General features: G+C 48.6%; 1 protein-coding gene across 7 annotated transcripts; it reads right to left on the minus strand.

Moving 5' to 3' along the window:
- Positions 1-1,703: 1,703 nt before the first annotated feature.
- On the minus strand, positions 1,704-20,667 carry LOC117148582. 7 transcript variants are annotated; one of them, XM_033316049.1, is made up of 15 exons: positions 17,914-18,799; positions 17,333-17,609; positions 13,862-15,047; positions 12,621-13,500; positions 12,385-12,562; positions 12,150-12,324; positions 7,832-8,377; positions 5,905-7,659; positions 5,728-5,843; positions 4,951-5,032; positions 3,488-4,150; positions 2,893-3,377; positions 2,115-2,822; positions 1,850-2,051; positions 1,704-1,790 (listed from the first exon to the last, which is right to left on the minus strand). In XM_033316049.1, exons 1-15 carry the CDS (start codon positions 18,797-18,799, stop codon positions 1,704-1,706), a joined length of 8,226 nt encoding a protein of 2,741 aa, XP_033171940.1. The 7 variants fall into 7 exon arrangements, with proteins under 7 accessions (XP_033171940.1, XP_033171942.1, XP_033171943.1 ...); XM_033316051.1 differs by lacking the exons at positions 1,704-1,790; positions 1,850-2,051; positions 2,115-2,822; positions 2,893-3,377; positions 4,951-5,032 and adding an exon at positions 20,439-20,667 and having other exon boundaries at positions 4,022-4,150; positions 7,832-8,380; positions 17,914-18,806; XM_033316050.1 differs by lacking the exons at positions 1,704-1,790; positions 1,850-2,051; positions 2,115-2,822; positions 2,893-3,377; positions 3,488-4,150 and adding an exon at positions 4,404-4,433.
- Positions 20,668-23,192: the final 2,525 nt, after the last annotated feature.

Here is a 23,192-nt window from a genome sequence, read left to right on the forward strand (position 1 = left end):
GTTGCAAAAGTTGCAGCAAGTGTATTACGGACTACGACTACTGACTACTGAAACCCAAGTTTCTCAGCTGAATTGCAGCTGCTGAACAAACACAGGGAAAATGACCAATTGCCTGCACATTCGGGAAAGGCACAGGGACCGCAAGTAGAGAAACACTGTGGTGATGCATTCGATTTTGATTTATTGTATATTGAATTTATTTAGATGCTTGTCCTTGGAATTTGTTTTTTTTTAAATAATTGAATTTCTTAGCGAATTTCAAGAGAAATTCGTGTCTGCACTCTAGTACTCTCGTAAAATTCAAATATTGACCAAAAAAATCTATGTACGAGTATACCGCAGATATTGAATACACTCCATCCATTTTGTTTTGTAGCCCCGTATACGTAAAGTACATTGTGTGTTTTCTGAGTTTACAAACTAAGTTACTGAATATCTCACGTGGTGTAAACGGTGCAGGATCAATGAATGCTTCGAGTGAATGCGAGTGATAAATGCCTAATAACTCGATCGCGTACTCACTATTCAAAAGTAATTCGCATATGTCAATTATTTAACTATATCTAGAACTATTTAGATTCATGTATATATATTAGATTTTCTATTAAAGCTGATAAATGTACTTGATCGTTTGTTATTAATTCGTATAATTTGTTAGCATTTTCCAGCTGGGCGCTGCGTTCAACAATTTTCATGCCATTCCCGATTCAAATTCCAATTGCAATTCCAATATCAATTTCAATGTGAAATGAACTACCAAGACTCGCTACATATACTCGTATATATATATATATATATATATAAGTATATATACATATACATAAGATCAACTGATGCAAAAGTTCCGTTTGTAAATAGTTGAGAAAAACGTGGAATTGAAGTACTTAAACTTTTATTACGACCAACTACTAACGACTGACTACTACGAACTGCTGAGGCTGTAAATGTTATGTGTATAAAGACTACTACGTTAAGCTACCCATACAATAGTTCATTGGATACGTAAGGCAAATTCACTGTCTCAATCCCGCAACATAAACCCAAAACTGCTAAGCTAAGACATAATCATGATCTCTAAAAAATAGTCAGTTTACGAACTCCTCTAGATCCTAATTCATTTGGCTGGACTGAAGTGTTATTTGTTATGTGTTAAGTTTTTTAATGTCTACAATGTCTATTTTGGAGTGAGTGAGTGAGTGTGCCCAGTACTACCAACGTTCGTTGTCTATATCATATTTGGCTGGGACTCGGTTCCTTGGCTCTGCTGGCAGGAGAATCGACTTTTATCATTTCTATCATTTTTATCGTTTTAGTCGCTTATCGCTTATCGCTTATCGTTTTTTTGGACGCAATTGGACGCCTAGAGCTGCCCGGTATCGTTGCGATCCGGGGGATTCGCTAGCTACAAAGTCGTATCAAAATTCTTAACATACTACTAAGTTTTTGGTTTAGCTTTTGCCAGTTCTTTCGGTGGGACAGCCCGTGAAGATCACCGTGATATGGTTACAGTTGATTACTGCCTATCGACGGGCTGCCCCGTGCAAATTGTTGTCTGCCATCGCTCGTCGATCGCTGCTGCTGCTCAACGGCAATCGCGGATCGAGGCTAAGATCTAGCCACACAACACGGTTAGTGAAAGTAACAGAGGGGACGAGTGGGGGCGACGAATCGACGGATCGACGGGCCGACGGGTGGTGACTCCCCTAGCCTGCGACTATTTGGGACACGGAGTTGGTGCGTCTGCGTTTGGTGATTTGCTTCCAAAGGCGGCGATTCAGCGATGGCTTGTCCTGCATTCGAAATAGACGTTACGCGATTGAAAGCCTTTGGGAATTTGATGGGTACTTACGTTATCCTTGCGCGGCGACATTTGGGCCATTTCCACTGAGTCCTGGGCCTGCGACTGACCCGGCGGCAGTTTCTGGAGAAGAAGACTGCTCTGGCTGTGGCTCGGTTGGGGCTGCTCGCCAAAGGCGCCGTCGGAGAAGTTGGGGGTGCTGCTGGTGCTACTGGCGGTTATCTCGGAGTTGCGACGCTTAATAAAGTTTATCCTGCGGAGGGGTTAGACATTTGACTGGCTCCATGTCCGGTGGTCTGGTGTGAGTAATACTCACAAGCGCTTCGATCTGCCCACTTCGGTCTCAAGGAAGGCCTCCTCAGTCATTGTTGTGGTGGTTGTGGTTGTGGTGCTGATGGCTCCCGCTCCGTCCATCGAAGTAGAACTCCTCGTCCTCGTCAGAGAGGCTGCTGCAGCTGCTCGTTTGGGCCAGGAAGAGTCGCGTTTCTCCGAATCCATCCCCGAACGCATCTCCGTAGCCATGGCCATCAGAGTGGTCGTGGACGTCGTCTCCCTGACTCGACAGCCACTCCTCGATTGAGACATGGAGTATATCTTCTCGCGTCTCGCTAAGATTTCCAGATCGCCTAATTTGCTCCCGCCTCTGCTGGAGCTGCAGGCGGTGCTGTTGCCGCCGGCGCTTCCGCTCCCGCCGCCTACTCGACCAGCAGATCCACCACCTGCTTGACCCACCTGCTGCTGGTGGCCCACTGGGTCGACGCCGGCACGGGTTAAACCACCGCCGAGCGGACTGTTGCCGTGGCTGCTGCTGCTGCGACTGTTGTTCGGATTGCTGTTGCTGGTGGAGCCGCCCAAGGCGCCCGCTGAGAGGGGGCGGGGCCGGCGGTTCACCGTCGGCGTGTCCATCTTTGAGTTGCGTTGTTGAGAGTACGATATGACAGCCTCTTTTGGCTGCACCCTGTTCGTGGCTGAACGACTCAATAAATCGCGACCCGTCAGACGATGAAATGTGGAGAGGTCGTGCCTGGAATAGGGACACCATTTTAATTTAGTACTAAAGCTGATCTAGTGTGCGATTGGGGGGACACCCTTACCCCAGAATAGTCGTTAGATCGGGACCAGGCTCGTAGCAGATCAAGTCCTCGTCCCCGAGAATGTCGTGGTTGAGGGCCAGCCGCATTTCCAGCCTTGGGCTTAGGCCGCATCCAGCGTGGGGCATTGGGGCAGTGGGTGCGTCTGGCGCAGCCGTCGACGGTGCTGGCGCTGCAGCCGGGCAGCTCTGACCCCTCGGCTGCGACTGGTGCTGGGTGGGCGGACTCTGGCGGATCGGCTTTGCCATCCTCGAGGCTGTTGCTGATGAAGTGGCTGAGGCGGGCCTGGGTGCCCCCAGCAGGCAGGTCTCTATTATCGTTGATGACGGTCGTTTTGGGGCCGCCGCCGACGCCAAGCTGCTGGTACTCGGTGTTGATGGCATTGTCCTTGACCCGATAGCGGTTGGGTCCGAAGCGCTGGCGGCGCCGCCGACAACCACCGAGCAGCCACTGTCAGCAGTAGCGCCAGATCTTTTTCGAGGTAGCTCCTAAACGGAAACACGGAAACCTTCATTATTGCGAGGATCAAGTGCATTAATGCTACGCTGTTTACCTCTAAGACTGTCTGTCTTTCTATATAAATACACTGGGAACTCACCGTTTTGGCCTGACCAGCGACTGGATCGGTCTGCGTGAGGAGCAAGCGACGTGGAGGCGGTGGCGGCGGCACAAATCTCGGAGGTCTGCCGCTGGCTCTGCCGCCGGAGCTGGTAGTGTCGCTCGCGTTGCTGGTTGTTGAAATAGTCGATGAGGGAGCTCGACTCGGCATCATCATCGTCGTCGTCGTCGTCTTCGTTGTCATCATCGCATTCATCCCGATCGGCGTCGCTGCTGCCTTCGCCGGAGACGGAGGCGTCGGCCGAGAGGATGTCATCGTGGTGGTGCTGATGCTCCCGCCGGCGAGATCGCGTCCTGGTACGCTCGAGGGGCGCTGATCGAGCAGATACTCGCAGGATGAGGCCACCAGCACTGCCGGCGGCTGAGGATCGATAGCCGTGGTGGGCAGTAGACGGGTGGTGAGCAAGGGACGCGGCCCCATCGCACTCGTGGCCAGATTCGGAATCAGGCGCTCCACGCTGGAGTGCAAGTCCTCCTGGTCCTCCGTCGCCAGATTCACCTGCTGGCCCTCCGCCGACGGATCCTCCTCCCGATCCGGCACCACTTGCCGAGGAACTAGTGGTGGGGCTGGTGGCACCGACTCGCTGTCGCTTGAACTTCCAGCCGAATCCTCTAGGTAGTGGCCATTGGTCGTTGCTTCCCCCTACCAATTGTTGGGAATAGAATTCAACTAATCAATTCTGGTTGGGATAGAGATTCCTGCCAGCGGTTGGCGCAGTTTGATGTGAATGGGGGTGAGGAGTTGGATGCTTGGTTCGTTTTCAGTACGGAATGTCGACAGCAAGATCGAATCGATGGGTCTAGTTCGCAGGAGGTGGGTGATGGTTGTTTTCCGGTTGTACGTCAATCATGTCCGGACGTGTGATGTTGATGAGCTCGCAGTATTGCAGGATGGGCTAAAGCTTCACTAATTTTACTACGACCTTCTATACAAGTACAAGTACATATTTATATTTGGCAACACGTTTTACAGTAACACATTAAGCAGACAGGCATTAAAAGTACAGTTTTCATACAAAGTCAAAACATGTTAGCATGATTGATTGATTGTTTTATGGTGGTGATGTTTGATCGATGAAGATGAAGATGATGATGGAGATGAGCAAGTTGCAGACGATGGTTTATGAAAATACAGACAGAATAGAAAGACAAATCAAGGTCAATTCCGAGGCTAGTTTAATAGTGTGGCTAGGGCTACATGCAGGAGGATTAAATCTAAAGAATCGTTGCAGATGGAGCAAGATTTAGCTCTCCTTCCCGATCTTTTATTGTGCTTGGGTACAGTTGCCCACTGTAGTAGTAGTTGGCCATGCAGCGGAGTGCGGAGTTGAAACGAAACGCGAGCACTGAACACGGTTGCATTTTCGTTTGGACCCGGGACCATGTTTTTGTTTTGTTACATTTTGGGGCGTGTGACTGGGATTTGCTGTAATAACGACCCACCTTTTTGATGTCATCGCTGTCCTGCTGCGTCTTCTCTTCGTCGCTCTCCGTCTCCTCCTCAAAAAGGGGCTCAAGGCGACGTCTACGTCGACAATACGGATACGATTTACGATAACGATTTCGAAAATACGTGTGTATGGCGAATGCAAACGAATTTCAATTGGAATTTAGCAACAGTCGATCGATGTGTTGATTGTGTGTCGATGGCATAAATGATATATCAATTTCGATTGAGCAAAACTTAGTTGAGGTTATATGTAAATACGTTGGTAAATATATGTAAGAATGGAGGGATATGCTACAAAGGTATGAACCCTCGCCTTATTATTAATAACCTGGCTATAACTATGACTAGATCTAGGACTAGCCCGCAAATGAGTGAGCAATACTAGGTATAAAGTTATTGGTTACAGATAGAGATACAATGTATGACACCGATTCAAATCGAATTTAGGCTCATGTGAGATACGTGTGTGTGTGTGAAACGAATGATAACGAAAGGATAAACACCTGTAAAAGCTACGAAAGAAAGTTTCCAAAGGAGTACACGAAAAAAAGAAAGTTCGTATTCTTATTAACAGTAGGATCAATGGAGGCACTAGACTAAGCTATACTAAGTATGGCAGATATAGTAAGTCGAGATACTCGGTATGGTGTTCAACAGTTAGAGATCGGCTGCCTAGGGTTTCTCTACCGGCTGTGTGTGATTATTGGTGGGTGTTTCTTGGAGCTCCAAGTGCCAACTTAACCTGAAAAACCTCCTCAAGTCCTACATACCGCGGCAACAATCCCCGAATCGTGCTGGCAGTCATAGGTGGCGCCATTAACAGCTCGTCCATCATCAACTCCGTGTCGTCGTCGTCATTCAAGGAGGTGCTCGACTTGGTTGGCGACTGTACGTAATCAGATTCATTAACGATATATTAATGTACATTACAAATATCAAATGCTCACCGAATGTGTGTTCTCCGAATTGATCAGCTGCAAGTCCTGATCATCGTTATCCCCGCCACTGGTGGGTGTGCCCCAGACCTCTTCACCACTGGTGGCTCCCGAGGTGCACTCGTCCATCTGCTCATCCGTCTCCGAGGCGGTTCCCTGGTGCTGCTGTTGCGCATCGCCAGCATTCCAGCGACCCAAGTACTTATCAATGAAAGCGCGCGACTCCTCGAAGAAGGACATCTTGTCGGAGACATAGGCTCCCGCCCGATTTGTCCACGCACCACTGGCCAGGCCCTCGCCATTGACAATCACTCCCGACGAACTGGAGGCCCCTAGGTCGTTTTGTACCAAAGCTCGTTCCGAGCCCGCATCCTCGTCGTCTTCCTCGTTTTGGGGACTGTTGTCATCATGGCCATTTGGCTTAAATGAGTCCAAATCATCATCTAGCTCATCGGCCTCATCCATTCGATCATCGGAAGGTAGTTTCTCTAAGCTTGACATGGTGCCGAATCGGCGAAGAGCACTGCTCATGGGTCGATAGGGTGGTTCCTCATCCAATGGGGACTCGTCACACGAGTCCTCTGGAATATTCTCAATAATGGCCTGCCTGGGCTGTTTCGTTGTAGTGGTAGCGGTGCTGGTGGTGGAGGTGCCCCCGCCGTTTGACGAGCAGCCACTGTTGTCCCAAACGTGAGTGCTGGTTTTTGTGAGCACCGAATCGGGAGTGGGCGGCACCACGGCTATGGTGGGTGTACTATTCTCCTCCTTGGGGATCCTTTCCTGCCCACAAAGTGTGGCAGCCGGAGCAAGCTGAGCCAGCCCAATGAGCATCAGGGACAACTGCTCATCTTCCTGTTTCTGCTCCAGTGTGGTGGTCGTTTGCTTGGGTGATTCCAGTAGCTTGCAGGTCTGGTGCTCCATTTTGTCCGGCGAGAGTTGGGCGTGGGTAAAGTCCTCTGGAGTGCAGCGGCAGTGGCAGGCCGCATACTTGGCTGGGGAACCACCCACCGAGCCTGTGCCTGTTCCCGATCCCGAACCCGAGCCTTTCGTTGGACTGCTCCGCATTATCCTGGCCGTCTCCGTAATGGTCACAATGGCCTTCACCTGCTGGTTGGCCTTGGGCCTTGGTGGCTCCTGGCACATTTGGGCCACAACGCGGGTGCGACGTGGTGGTGGCAACGGTTTTGGCGAACCACCACCGACGCCAGCGGAGCAATGGCCATTGGGCAAGGATGAAACTGAGACTGTTGGATCTAGATGACGTAGTTTGGAGCCGGTGGTGACTGGGATTCCCTCTCCGGCACTGCTACTGCTATTGGGCATGGCTCCGACGCTGTCATCGGTGGCCTCTGATTGCGATTGGGAAATTTCATCGGTTATCAGTTGGGCCACGTCACTCTCGGTGTCGCCGGTTTCCCGACGACTGCTACTGGCCACCACTTTGGAGGACAGTTCCCCCGTAATAGTGCTGCTGGACATGCTGGTCACGCTTCCTGTCCCAGTTCCAGTTCGATTGCTGTTCTTCGGGTTAGCCATTTCCGTGGCACCCGCAATACCATTGCTAAGCTTGCAGCAGCGATTTGGCGAGGATTGGCTGTGCTGCACTTTCAACGAATTGCAGAGCAGGACGGGCGTGGAGCTGGAGTTGTTGACTCCGCCTCCGCCGCCAGGACGCGCTCCACCCGGTCCGCTCTGCTGGCAATTCTTGTGGCAATGACGGCAAACGGCCAGCTTGTCCAGCACAATGGGACTCGAGCGTACGGTGATCTGGCAGCGGGTTACAAAACAGCAGCAGGAAAAAGTTGGGAACAAAGAGCAGGGTTAGCATGGAAGTCTACAAGTAAGAGGCAAGGGGTTGAAGCTGGTTGCGTTAATAGGTTGCTATGCATAAGGGACTACAGTTGAAGCAGTATTGTGGACGGAAATAATCGCTTCTCACCTGACTGTCGGATGTGGTGCTATGCGACTGACTGATCACACTGGTCACGCCCTCCGCCTCCGACGTGGAGTAGATATCCGAGGTGGCGCTCATGCTCAGCTCCTCGACGCCACTTAGACGCTTGCCCCCAAAATTGGGCCTAGCCGATAGGGCGCCATTTTCCTTGGCCAGATTGAGCTCCTTGGTACGCTTCTCCAGCTGCTGACGCGTCCAGTAGGTGATCCGTTCGTCCTGCTCGCTGTCGCTGTTGAAGATCAGCTGCTCGTCCTCGGCACTCACATTCTCCTGCGATCGCGCGATCGCCGCCAGTCGAGCCTGCTGCTGCTGCTTGTCCAGCTGGCCCTTCATCCAGTTGGCCAGGTGCAGGGCGCTCGACTTGGGAGTGCCTGTCTTGTTCAGAATGCGACACTTCTCGTCGATCAGCAGCTCGATCTGCTCCACATGACCACCGTGGATGCCATGGTTGTGGCCGTGGGAGCGATCCGCAGATCGATCGGTGGCCACTCCTGCGGCGGAGTGAGCGTGTCCGTGGGAATTGTTGGTGCGCTGCTGGAAAAGCTCGGTTATGTGAGTAATACGTTACCTGGACCCGGGGACCATGACCTTGAGCCTCAAACACCACACCACCAGCACCACCCACTGCCGCCTGTCGTTTGGCAAATTAAAAATTTGTGATGGGCTCATTTGCTTTTTGCTTTTTGCTTTTTGCTTTAGCTTAGCTCGGGTCTTGCCCTGTGTTTGCTTTTGCTTTGCTTTTTGGCTTTGTCTTTGGGTCAGAGAACTCTTTTTGCGAAGCGGTGAAACGGAACGGAAACAATAATCTCAGTCCATCTTTGATTAAAAACGCTTGCTTTTGGCTAACAACGGAAATTGGCTCAAAAGGGACATTAGGACTTTACGGATCTATAAATATATTATATATATGACACAAGACAACGGTTTACGATAGCGAGTACAATCACACAACAAACAACTAATAAGCAATGGAAGTTGAAGTAGGTTTGGAGAATAGAAAGAAGCAATTCGAACTTAAAACTAAAATTGAGTCCATCACAATTTTTAATTTATCAATTTTGGTTTTTGATTGGTTTCATCTTTTTTTGCACGGCTTAAAAAAGATTTTTGCATATATTTTCTTCGGATCACAGGATCTGGTTTTGCGGAGCTATATGGTTATCCAGTGAGTGCTCGGTGGGTTTCTACTTGGTATAATTTTCACTTATTTTGTTTTTCGTATTTTTTTTTTTGTTGGTTTTTGAAATGAAATAAAAAGATCATCACAAGCGTTTTTAGTCAAAGAATCATTTGGTTTTATTATTATTTGAATTCATCGTTTCTCTTCGCATTCTTAATCTCAATCTCAATCGACTCGATATATCGATGGTCGATTCGCGATCCTCTCGTTTTATGTAAAATGTCGAAAAACCATAAATGGAAAATATCTAGACGTACATAAAGTTTACAGAATATGAATATGAATCTAAATAGTTAGCATGTATATATATACTGTGTATAGAAGTTTCTTGTTTACTGCTCAAGGCACACTCAAAACCGAACCGCAAAAGACAAAGCGGCGTATGCTTGATATTTCACAATCAGTTTCAATTCGCAAATGGATGTCTGTGTGCGTAGCGTGTGTGGGTGTTTCTTTGTGTGTGTGAGTGTGTGTCTGTTTGTATGCTAAACTGTCTGTTTAAACTTCTGGCTGGGTGGAAATTTGAACAAACTGAATCCACACTGCAGGACCATATTTCAGAAGGTTAGCCATTTATCAAACTAACTTTCTTTAGAATTTTGTCCCACTGTGCAAAGGCAGTCTAGTGCTAGGTAATACATACATGTAAGTGGTTAGCGTGAAGATATATTTTTAAGGCAACAAATTGCTTGTCGTAGCTAATTGACATCGATGGCTAGATCAGATACATATATGTATGTAGCTCATGTAGTTCGCCATCCAGCCAAAAGTCTTTCGACTGAGCACCATTTTAATACAGATGAAACAACGCATACTGAACTATGTTGATAGGAAAGTAGTATATATACAACTAAGATTTTGATTTCGATTTTGATTAAAATTTGAACTGGCCAATCGAGGTGAACTTAACTAAGTTAGTCGATTAATCGAGCGATTCTACAAGAAATTTGGCTAATGGGTCAACTTAGCATACGAGGAGGATCCGATCCGAGGCGAGAATTTCGGGGAAGTTAGGAGAAACTAGGACTAGGCTAATGTAGGATAACAACAGCAATAACAGTAATCAATAGGTTTTCAATTTGGCTACAAAATGGAAGCATTATTAACATTAGTATAATTTCAAGTAGGTTATCTTGTTTCTTTGTTTTTGTTTTTGTTGGATTGGCAAAAAAGTTTCAATCGAATGGTTAGTACGAATAGAGTGTGATATATATATATATGCATATTCTATGTAGATATATGTATATATCTATAAGCTAAAAACTCTTGTAAAACGCAAACCCCGTTGGGGTTTCGCGTAGCAGATTGTGCATCTGTTTGGTGTATATTTGACTAGCTAATATACATATATATACGGCTATATCTAAGGTGGGTATACTACGTATACTCACATACATTACTAAAAAGAGCTAAATACTAGCGTCAAACACATACAATCATCATCGAACCTTAATCTCTGCCCTCGTTCAACTGTTTATTGCTATTTACACCCGATTCAAAATCGACTTGGATGGAACGAATACCATATAAAGGGAGGGTTACTCAATGGGATATATGGTATGGATGTCAATACACGAGTATATACAATGCACAACAGAGATACATACACTTAGAGAGCGATGATTATATGTCTATGTACAATTTTCCACGGATAATTGTCACTTCTCACTCAAAGTTAGAGTCAGCTAAACACATATGCTTTTCACCTGGATCTTAAAATCTTTGGCCGTTTATGTGTTTCCGCCTTAAGAAATCACTAGAGCTATTATATAACAGTTGGATATACATGTGAAGTCAGCTAGCTATCTTGCAATGCAAACTGGAAAAGAAATCTGTGAAACACAGCGGATTTTTAAAATGGCTCTTATCCAGGTGATAGGTTCCTAAATGTTGTTTCTAGTATCTTATTCGGGTGTCACTCGTTTTAATCTCACTGTTCGGTTTCTGATTCTGATATCCTGGCAAAGTCAATCCCCAATCTTCCAAAGACAGGCTGCCACTACACTGCAAAGTTTTGATTGTGAGTGATGGAAAACTTGGCCAAAGCTGACACAAAAGCAGAGCAAAACGGCGATTGAGCTAAATATTTAGAGATATAGAGCAGAGGTTTCTGGGTAGTTCAGTGGTAACATAGTTGAGTAAGCTCGTCGAGATTCAAAGATTGTGCGGCAAGGGGCTGTTAGCGGGGTCTGACTGCAGCCAGAAGTCAAATCACAGGTCCAGCGAGTCCGGTGGCGTTGGTCTGGTTGGTAGCATGCCGAAGGGATCGTCCACCACCACGCTGTCGTCCTCGTCACTGTCCTCGTCGTGTCCGTGTCCCTCAGTGCCCTCCCTGTCCTCCTCGTCGCCCAAAAAGATGCACTCCTCCACATCCGTGTCGTAGCTGGGATCTAAATTGACCTCGTGCAGCTGGAGATCGAGCTCCAGTAGATCCCAGGAGCCACCAAATTCAGCTAGTGGTATATTCGGGCCTTTCCCGCTCGTGGAGGTTGCCACGAAGTCATTGGAAAAGGCGTCCGAGTTGCAGGGCTGCGAAGTGGTGGGTGAGATGTTGGGTGTGGGGGTCTCTGGCGTAGTCAGGGAGACCTGACCACCAACCACTCCACCGGACTCATCGATGAACGATCGACCCACTGAGCTCAAGCTAAACTCCAGGAGTTTCTGCGTGGCATGCTGGTTGACTGGCGGTTCACTAGTAACCTCCGGAATGACGGTTAAGCACTTGCAACTGGAGAGGGACAGCACAGAGGTTTGGGTCTGCGAGTGGGTCTGGGAATGGCTTAGAGTCTGGGTGTGGACCTGCGTCTGGGTTTGAGTCAAGCTAGCGTTGCTGCTCAGGCAAGAGCTGTTTGTATTGCAGCCACCGAATCCCACACCACCCACTCCATTGGGCACCGACCCACCCACATGACCTTGACCATTCGGATGGCGTTGGTTGCGGGCGGGCGAGTTGGTGCGCGAGGGCAGCGAGGTGGTGCAGAGAGGTGGCTGCGGATGGGACTGCGTCTGGGTGGCGCTGCTCGTGGTGGTGCTGGCACAGTGGTGCCGAACCGCACTGGCCAGCCGCTGAAGATTCTCGTAGGAATCACCGCTGTCCAAGCGCTTGCTGCGAAAGAGACGCACCTGCTGTTTCTGCTGCTGCTTCAGGTGGATGCTGTCCAGCGAGGGTAACTTCATCGACCCCATGGAGGCGGTGGTCAGACCAATATCGCTTAGCGGAACCAGGGTGTTGAGGACATCCGGCGAGTCCAAAGGACTGGACAAGGGCGTGGAGCCAAGGGCGGCGTTAACTAGAAAGCTGAGGGGAAAGGTAGTAGATGAGTGGTATGGTTTCCTCACTGGCAGGCATATGACTTACATCTGCCGCTGGAGAAGATTCTGCCAAACGGCCTTAAGTTCCAGCGAAGGTGCCCTTAAAATAAGGCTCTTGCGGCGGGCTCCTCGCTTTGGAGTGCGGGTAAGATCGGGGGCACAGTAACCCGTTGGACTCTCCGCCAGGCGTCCATTGGGATCCACTGTGAGACGGAACTCGGTGGCTGAAAGGGAAAAGTTGAATGTCAAGTCTGGGAGCCGATCTTGCGGACTCGCACTCACTTTTCTTGCGCATGTGAAAACAAGAGTCAACCACATTGGCGATGGGAATGGGCTCCTCTGTGATAAACAGGACGCGATCACGGCTGACCTTGGCAAAAACGATGATATCACTGAATAGCAGTGTCCAATAGGGTTTCACGGAGCGACCTTCGACCCGGGACAAATCGCCACCAAAGATCCACTGGCGCCCCTGAACGGCCAACGTAAAAGGCTTGCATTTGGTGAAGACCATCCGGGACTCCAGATCCTGGAGGGTGAGCAGGGGGCGACCTTCTCCCAGTGGTTCCATCAGACCACTGCTCACAGTGATCTCCCGATAGGCGGCCTGCAGTTCGTTGATAACCGTGCTAAAGTTCTTGTGCTCCTCCGTATCCACATGACAATTTCCAGCGAGCAACTGCATCAGTTTGAGGATTTCGCGAAAATGCTGCAGTGGTCGATGGATGAACATGGTGAGATCGGGTCTTTTACGTGGAACGGCCGGTTCCGTAATGAAGGCTATAAACTCGGAGCCAGTCTGTCGGGACTTATTGACCAAAACACAGTCCGCCCGCTTGATTCCATTGCAGTACTTCTTGTATGCCGCGCAGATCGCTGTAGTTTTTGATAGGTAGACCCGCGAGGCAAAGTTCATGTGCGGCTCCTGGTCCTGCTGATCGCTGCTGCACAACTGCTCCAGGATGTCCTCCGCAATCCTGAGCAGCTCGTCGATGTTCTGGAACAATGTGCGATGATCGTTCGGCGATATCAGATCCTTTCGTTCCCCAAGCGGCTGCACAAAGCGGTCCACTCCGAAGTGCAGGGCAGCCGTGAAGTTCTGCTCCCGACTAATCAGCTGGAGCAGGAAGCGCCTACGGTTGTCCGTGATAGGCACAATCGACTGTGGGCATTCAAACGGGTCAAGGGTTAGAGAGCTTAATAAGTCGAGCTTGTTAGCATATGGGAACCAATGGGAACAGCAGATGGAAACAAACTTATGGCAATAAAATAAACTCAAAATCATTTGGGATCGAAAAAAAAAGTTTATTGTCAAGCGTAGCGAAGTCGCACGAAGCTTAAGGACTCTCAAACAAAATAGAGGCCTAGGCTAGGCAAAAAAAAGGATAAATAATTAGGTAGTCGTAATGATAACCAGCATGGCGATAACTTAATCTCTTAAACTTAACAAATTAGTATGTACACAAAGACACGAAATGATTCAAAGAAAATAATAATCCTTAGACGAAGACACCTTTGCCTACCTCCTTGCTGAAGGTGACCTGTGGCAGGTGAAGCCTCCTTTTGGCCGCCTCGATGGAGGAGGTGGTTCCCGAGCATGCGGTAGCCGGCCGGCTCATGCTATTTGCCACCGGCTGGATCCTCGTACTGGTGGTCCTTTGCAGACTCATTACGGTGGTCGTTCCTGTGGCGGTGGTGGCCAGGGTGTGCTCCTCGCTGCCCAAGCCCACTGCCGCGCCCAATCTGGTGCTTATGTGTACATTGTTCTGGCCCAAGTCCGTCGACGTGATTGTTGTGGCGCCCGCGCCTGACCTTCTGAATATCTCCAACGTCAAGGACGAGCCCTGCGATCGTATCAAATTCAGAACATCAGCCTCGGGCATCGTGACGACGTTGTGCTTGTCCACAAAGATCACATAGTCGCCGGGCAAAATGCCACACCGATCGGCCGAGAGTCCCGCCTCGATTTTCTCCACCCGTGGCGGATGCGTCCAGACAATAGAGAATCCAAAGCCCCGTTCCTCGGTTCGCGTAAGTCTTTTCGTCATGGTGAATGGGGTACGTCCCTGTTGCTGGCGGACAGCGCCTCCTACGCTGGATCCTCCGCTATTTGGCATGGTGGACTGTCTGCGGCCACCGGATGTCCCATTGTTCAGATGGTTGGCATTGCTCTCGTTGGCCTTCGACGCCGAGGACTGGGAGCCCGCCGCCAGTGCCTGGGTGGTGGTACTGTTTGCATTGCCATCCGCTGGCGGATCCAGCTCAAGGAATCTCAGAAAGAGATTCTCGTCGGCATCTCGCTGGTGGAGTGCCTTCTTGCTGAGCTTCATGGGCTGTTGGGGCTGCTGGGGCAGCAGAGGATCCTCTTTGCCCATGCTATCGATGCTAATGCTGATCACCTCGTCGTTCAGTGCCATCGCTGCGGAATTTGATCCCGATCCGGATCCAGTGGCAACCGGTTTTTGGGGCGTGACTGTGGCGGCGGCTGCCATTTCTGCGGGGGAGTCGTCCTGCTGTTTATCCTGATCCTTCGGCACTTCCGTTTCCTGCTTTTGATCCTGGCCTGCGTTGGCTTTTGGTTGGCTATGGCGGCTAGTAGGCGGAGGACATGCCTGTGCATGCAGCTTGTAGGATCCTGCCGAGACGCCCGAATCCGGATGCACTAACTCATTCAGTGGAAAAGTGCTGCAGCCCAGGAACTCGCTGCGTCTGAAAGGGAATTCAAAAAAAACAGTCAGTGGGAAAGTTCTAAGTCACTCAAAAAATCACTAATATATATGAGTTGAAGAATTATAGGTATTCAAATTTCCATACAGGAAACCTACAGCCTTCGATGGTGGTCAAAGTCCCCTGAATGATGGAATCAATGGGTTTGTGGACAGACTTGGACAAAATGCGAAAACTAATATGGCCATTAAATATAAACGAACGATTGTCCGCCAAATCCTTGGCCCCTCGCAATTGCTTTTGGATAATGCCAATGCCCATGGCAGTACCCATTTTGGTCAGTTTGCGTCACGTTACAACGTCTGACGGACATTGTCTATTTATAAGTGAGTGAAGGTGGCTCGCCAACAGCTGATCCAATCCAATCCGTGGAAGGCCCCAGAAAGCCCGTACCGAGGCACCAAGTTCTCCTGGTCGTACGTGACATAAATCAATTAGCGGCCCTAAGCTGCCGCCACATTCCACATTTCCACATGCCACAAAGTACGTATGTACGTACTACGGACATGTGGCCCGGAAATGCGCTTGGCCCGGCCAATTGGCTGGGTGTTCGGGTGGTTCGGTGTATGGTGGTTCGGTGGGTGGTCCAGTGGGTGGACCAGTGGGTGGCATGACAGTGGCTTAAGGCTCTGTCTGCTGCTTCTTCCACTGGCCACTTTAGCTGAAGTTGGCGCGCGTATTTGGGTCACTTTTATTGATTTTCCTTGCGGAGTCCGTGGGCTTCTACTCGTACCATATATGTATAGTTGTTTCTTTTTTGGGGCGATTGCAATCGCAGCTGTCAGTTCGGGAGGTGCATTAAAAATGTTGGGGCCTTCGTACTGCTGCCTCCGCAACTGTGTGCCGAAAAGCTGGCCATAAATTATTCAACCGCCAGTCGTTTTGTAAATTGACTTAAAACGTTCCTTTTTGGCCTAGACTGTTTTCACAACCCAGGTGAACCTAAATTATGCATGGCCAACAAATAAAGGCAGGTGCGTGTGAGGCAGGGAAATGGAATAGGTGATATGGTTCCCGGGTGTACATTTAGTTAGTTGGCCACTTCAATTAGCTGCTGACAGCAAAAAACAAAGGAAAATACAGAAGATAGGGGTGTGTATGTGCGTGAGCTGGTGATTATTGCATAATCGCCCCCAACCGCCAGCATCGATTTGGCATTAAACCCAGAATTTGACCAATTTTATTGTAGAATTTCAAGTACCACACTCCTGAATGTCCTTGAATTTTAATTAACTTTCGAGCACGCTGCGAAAGGCCCTCTCTCACATAGATACGATACTCCGAGTCACGCACACACTGGCACGCACACACACTAGGCCTTCTTCCACTTCCTGTTTGCAATTTGTTTAGCAGCATGCCCGAAATTATGCTACACTTTCCATGCTTCGCGCACTCACGTACACAGTTACATAAGTTTTCGTTGCACTCTTTTTTGGGCAACGGAATTGAACACTGCCATTGAAGGCACTTTAAAAAAAAGGTAAACAAAATGGAATATTTTAGCCTGCGTTGTGGCCCGCAAGGATATACATTTTCTTGGGCTTACTTTGCCTCGTTTCCTGCGTTTCGAGCTTCGCCAGCCGTTCTGCCGTTCGCCGTTCTGTGCCGCTTTTCACGCGAGCTTGCCACTCGGACTGAGTAACGGGAACTGAGCTGGGAAAACTCGGGAAAACACGCAGCAGCGCAGGTCAGCCCGGGAAAGTCGCTGGAAGTCGCATGCCCGAGCCACTGCGCCTGCGCTGGCAAGCTGGAACTTCCGGGGGAAAGCGCCGAGCGCTTGTTTATGTGCAGGAAATGCACCAGGAAAGGCGGGAGGCGAAAGGCGCTGGAGGTGCCACGAGGCCAGGAAGAGCGCCACAATTAACCAGACTTGGTCTTTTGCCTGTCTGCGGAGCAGGCCCTCCGTCGCCATTCCCCAATCTCTTCCAGAACTTCCCCCGATAAACGTTTAGGGGTGAATGACTTACAACAGGACGATGATGGCACGCGCAAGAAGGCGCATTACAAGGGGTCAATATGGACATATTTTATGGCAATATATGGCAATTGATACTTTGATTGAATACGTTTGGCATTCTCTTTTAAGATATGATTATACTATATTGGAACTACTGGAAGAGAGTACTTTGCATAAGCAATTCAAATTTAACAACCAATTGTGCAACCCCACCCCCTTTCATATAATCATATAATATATAACATTTGCTCTTCAATTTCAGGAAATACTTTCTGTGCTTTTCTTGGCTGTCGACCGTACTCGTACTCACTTTAAATGGCGATCCCGATGCCACACGGCCAATTGAAGATACTGTCCGGCGGTCTCCTCGCCACTGGAAATCTGGAAGTTGAAGCGCTGATCGAAGTACGGGCGACCCGAGTGCCGATGGACGGCGGTGCGTTGGTACCCGGAACTCATGCTTCCCCCCGACGAGTGGCCACCGTATCCGTGTGGCTGGGCTCCTCCGGACAAGGCCACCTTGACGTAGGCGTTGATGCTGCCGTTTCCACTGCCATGGGAGCGCTGCAAGTCGCGACAGCGAATCACTGCAATGGAGAAGGACGGGGTGGACAGGTGTAATTAACAGGTGAGTTCGGCAATGATTCTCGTGGGCTGGCGGGTCAGTATGGGGGATTGGGACCTCAAGACTCAGGCAGACGGCTCCCCGATAATCCTATTTACCGAAATTGAGTGCCGTCTGTCTGGTGTACATAGAAAGTTTCTAAATTGAATTGAAGTGCAGTTTTTGCAGAAAAGTAAGTGGCAAACGATAGACATTGATAGCAGAAATTATTGGAATTATAGGGATATTTTTGAGTTGGGTTTTTACGAATTTAAATTGGAACTCACCATGTACATTAAGTTGTTGCTCCTTGGCATCGAATGCGATGCTTACATCGATGCTGCCCCGCTGACTGGCCTCCACGTCCGCCCCACTATTACTGCTGCTGCCGCTGCTGCTGATGCTGCTGGTGGTGCTGGTGGTGGTGGTGCAGTGGGAGGGTGGTGTGGTCGTGGGGGAGGCCAGCGAACTCCTCTTGGCCACCTGCTGCTCATCCTCGTCCAAATCACTCGAGGCGGAACTGGATGAGAAGCTTAGGCAGCGTTTGGTGCTGGGAACCAGCTGCAGTGGCTCCAATTTCTTGGCTTGGTGGCTTTGCGTTTGGTTGATGGTGGTAGTCTTGTGTGGGTTCTTGCGCCGCACCACCCGCTGCCGCTTCAAGTGGGTGGGCGTGCGCACCTCCATTTCGTGGACACTGGTCTCGCTCCACTCGGCATTATCCGCCAGAATGGTGGTCGAAGTGGTGGCGCCGGCGCCTGCCAGTGGCTTCGTACACCTCACCTCCTTCCTGGCCGACTCTATGATGGCATCCAGCATGCGGTCCAGTGTGGTATCGCCCATTCGCGATGAGGAGAGCTGAGAATCCTCCAGAGCAACTGCACCACCGGTGGTGCGTGGCAAGCAGCGCAGTGCCGCCAATTGTGGCGTGGCCTGCCGCGGACCACTGCCCTCGCTGAAACTCCTGCGCTGCGGACTCTTTCCGTGCACGTTGCTCAAATCCTGCAGAGCAATCAAACTGGCATTGCCGAAGGGACTGCTCATGAAGTGCACCCCGAAATTCTCCTTGTTCGCGTCACCGACTCCTGGCACGCCCACTCCACGGCGCCGGCCACGCGACTCCTCCACCACGGCACTGGAACTGGAGTGGCGATGCATCCGTGTCATGGTTGGCATGTCCCTACTGAAATAGAAGAAATACCTATGTAATCTATGAAGGTAATCTAGGTGGTTTTATAATCCTAATAAATGTGCCATTGTTCCACTTAGAGCTCTTAGCTTGGCCAAAAGTTGAAATATTTTAGAGTGGAATACATTTTTAGACTCCTAAATATATGTTCAATTATTAGGCTTTTCAACTTTTTCGATTTGAAAAAAAATTTTTTTTTCGAAATTTTAAATTTTTGTAAGGGGTACCATCACAAAAATTGTAAATTTTCGAAAAAAAAAATTTTTTTCTTAGTTCTTTAATATTTAAATACATGTTTTTTGGGTTAATCAAAACGACCAAATAGAAGTATTCGGATCAAATTTTGGGCAAGTTTTGGCTGAGATATGGCACGTTGAGTGAAAAAGCAGCCGCAATATGTTGAATTTAATTAGGTTTTTTTGGCGATTTCCAACTGTTAACAGCTTGGTGCCAGTAAAGATATAGAACAGATTAGTCTGGATGATTTTCCGGATCTGGTTGGCAAATCGGGTATGCCCGGTTAGGTCCTTGGTCCTTGGCAGCTGGCTGCCAAACAAGGGGATCAGAGCGACGGCTTCCGATCTGGTTTCGTTTTTTCCCATTCTTCTGGTGTCCTTCGGTTTTTGGGAACTCTTCCAGACAATTTCGAGGCAGAAAAACAACGGCAACAAATGAAGGGGCGAGCTGGCAAACAAAGTGCAGGACAAAGCAGGAAATTTGCAAATTGTTCTGGCGGCAAACGAGTTCCTCGCCAGGTCCTTCGTACGTCGCTTTCCTTGCGAATTTCAGGTTTGCATTTAAATTGAAATTAAACATATGCTAATTTCCCTAACAGATTTCTGCGCTGCGGTTGCCAACCATAAAATTGAGCGGGTCCTTTGGACAAGGAGTCTTAAAGGATGCTCTGTGGCTCTATGGTCTGAGATCTGCGATGTGCGTTTTCTTTTCGCTGTGTGAGTGTGCGTGTGTGCGCGCAACAATTACGCCCCAGCATAATGATGCCATTTTGCAAAAATGCGGCGATCGGCAAAGCCAAAAGGGGCCTTAAAGGATCGTCCCAAAGATCCTGGCCATTGTCTCTCACGGAGAGTGAGATAGAAAATGGGTTTTCGTGTAATCCATAAACGTCACCCCAGCCCCAGAATAAGATGAAAAGCCGGGCGAAACTACACAAACGCAGCCGGTAAAGGCGAGCAAAAAAATATTTTCTTTCCAGCCCAAGATCCTGCGAAGAATGTGCGTGTGTGTGTGACTTGTGCCCGGAGGATTAGCTCGGGGTGGTAGGAAAAAGAAGTTGAGGAAAAGAAAAAAAAACACAGCAACAAATTAAATGTATTAGAGAACGCACCACCCCTTTTTTACTGTGGGTACCGAGATCTGGATCGGGATCGCTGTCTCTAGGGGTTAGGGACTTACGTCAATTCGTCCCTTTCCTTGGCTAAATTAAAATTAGAGCTAGAGCAAAGACAAACACGGCTACCTCATGGGTGCGATCGTAATTGTTTTTTCCAGGTGTGCCGCCGCTTCGGAAACCGAGCTTATCGAGCGATCTACAGATCGATCGATCTAAATGGACGTATCGATCCATTTCTCGGCACAGATTGTATGTCTTTTGTATGGACTTACCTGGTAACTTGATCTTTTTGCGACTACGTCGCCTGGCGAACTGAAACTCGATTTAGCCTAGGTTCAACTTGATTAACAGCACTGATTTTGTTTAAGAATGTGATCCTTGCGCGTCGGCGGCACACAAATTTTGATAGATCCTTTGCACGAAAAAAAATAAACCAACTAATTTCTTCAAGCCAAAGGTATTTTCGTTCCTTGCTGCTATGAAGTTCACGTGTCTGCTTAGCACGAGCTCAGAAACGGAAATGAAGGTCGGCGCAAGCGCACGTTTCAGCGAAGGCTCGTCCGAGACCCGAGGCGAAACGAAGCGCTCACGAAGCTAAACGAAGTGGAAGACCAACCACCAGAGAGCAGCTTAAAGAGAGCCTCTCTCTTGGGCTCTGATTTTGTGGGCAGACTAACGGAATCTTGACTGTGGGAAAAACGGAACTAAAACTAATACTACAGATTAGATAAGGAGTATTTGAAGCTAGGACTGCTTGTATCAACAGATATCCGTCATCTGTCATATATGTATTTATGGGTAAGATAACCAAGCAAGTGGGGCTACAAAAGGGGGGGAAGGGGGGCTGAATGATACTGTTTGAGAGAGGGACGTGGGGATTTATTACCATACCTCTGAAGAAGGAAAAGAAGATAAGCTTACGATAATAATGTCAAACAAATAAGATCCCAAAGATTTGTTGTCCATATTTGAGGATCTCAGGACCTCAGCTGATCTGAGTTTCAGCCACCGTCCAACAGGGGGCGCTGTGCGAAAAGTGCTAGAATCTCCTGTTGAACCTCTCCTCGCTCTCTACTCTCACCGCTCTTCCGGTGAAAGAACAGTCGCTCAGCTAAGCAGGTAAATCCCGGTAGATTGGATCCTTTGTGTTTGCCAGACTTTGCCGTTTGCCCCTGCCCATATATATCTGACTATATGTCAAACAATGGTCCGATCTCCGGCCAGCTGGCGACGAGCTGTAAAAAAAGTGGGAAAAGAAAGGAAACCCACACGGCGACGTCGCAAGGTGTCTTAGCCCAGATTTGTCTCGTGTGTTGTCCAAAATGTGGAACAATTGCCGAGGGAAACGGCAGGAGCAGAAGCCAAGATCTTCGGGACTACAAAAACAGTAGCCTAATGTCTCTGTCCAGGGATACCGGTCATTACTTTCACTTTGATTTGTACTTGGTCCCGAAATTGCATTGTGTGTAGGCGGCAATTTACGAGCCGAAGCTTCGGTAAATATTTGCCCAGATGCCCGGATCGGATCCCGACATCCTTACAGCATTGCAGGATTGAAGGACTCGTGCCCTACATTAGCAGCCGGTTGGCCATGTTTATGTGACGTCCGCTGTCGATCTTGGCATTTTACGAGCTCCCATCAACTTTTCGACCCAAAAGAGAATTCAATTCGATCGCAATGGCAATGCGATTCCCATTGCGTGTCCCTTAAGGATTGCGGGGGAGTTGGTTGGCCGGGTTTTCGTGGAAAACTGAGTTTTCCCGAAACTTCGGTTGAGAGTACTTAAGAATACGGTTGCCCAAACCCGCTGAGACCGCTCGAGATCCTCAAGTCCTTTAGTCAAAAGTCAAAATTTGGACAGCTGTATATCTGTTATGTCATTGAACCGACAGTCACGTTTTCAGCTGACTATTGATGAGAAGTTATGTTACTGATGGGTTTATAAAGGTTCTTATAGCTAAGGAGCTTCCGTTCGTTATTAAAACAAATATGGGCAATGCACGAGCAAAGAGCTTAAAGTTTTCATTCCCATAATTCGCGATATTTGGATATTTTGCAATGTGATTCAGCCCACATCCTCCACATTTGATTTTCTAATATGCAAGAGTTCTGTGAAAGGTCTTTCCCCTAACTCGATCATGTTTGCGCTTTTCATGGCCGCGCTGGATGAGATTCGAGGGCAGATTTGAGGCTGATCTTTGTCTCTGTAATTGATACGATTTCCATGTTTTCGTAATTCGCGCTTCATTAGAATCGAAATTAGCAACAACAAGAGACAGCGTTTCGCATGATGGAAGGGTTACGTCCTGGCATTTCGGGGTGGATTTGCCATTTGTGTGTTGGCAGAGCTGTATTGCAAAAAATGATCTAAATTGATTATAAATTCAATTTAAATCTCGATGGAGTCGAGGGTTTGGCCGTCTAATTGCGAATGCATTAGGCATTAGCCTTTTAGCCCTTTGGGTTGACACGAACCTAAACCCCTTGACATATTTGGTGGCCTGAAATTTGCCTAATTTGTGCGAAACTTGATTTCGGCATGTAAGCGATAAATATTGCGGATTTCGGGGATTTGTGAGAAATTTGCATGCAAGTTAAGTTGCTCAGGGAAAATGCAAATGTGGGAAATGCTGAAAATATATGTGCAGAGACGAGGGACAGAGATGAAAATGGGAGCTGGAAAAATCGAAGAGGACTTTTGATTGACAGGCCGACAAGACGCGCCCCGAAAAAGGACTTTCCGCAAAGAAAGCAAGAAAACGACTCCGATGTCCTTGTTTTGTTTTGATATTCACTTCACACAGACACATACACACACACACACATAGACACACTGATCTGCTTTTGCTTGAAATTTGATAAATGACCAAAAAATGGCAGACACCGCTTCGAGCCATTGAGGTCCTTCAAAGTCCTGCTGACTGTTGTCAGGAGCAAAAACTCTGGGGGTGGGCAGTACCCTTCTCAAGACCGAAGACCCAAGACTGCATTTCGTAAAAACATCAAATTAGTGCAGCGCTTTTTT

The sequence above is a fragment of the Drosophila mauritiana genome, chromosome X (assembly GCF_004382145.1).
Source record: "Drosophila mauritiana strain mau12 chromosome X, ASM438214v1, whole genome shotgun sequence".
In the NCBI taxonomy this organism is placed as follows: domain Eukaryota; kingdom Metazoa; phylum Arthropoda; class Insecta; order Diptera; family Drosophilidae; genus Drosophila; species Drosophila mauritiana.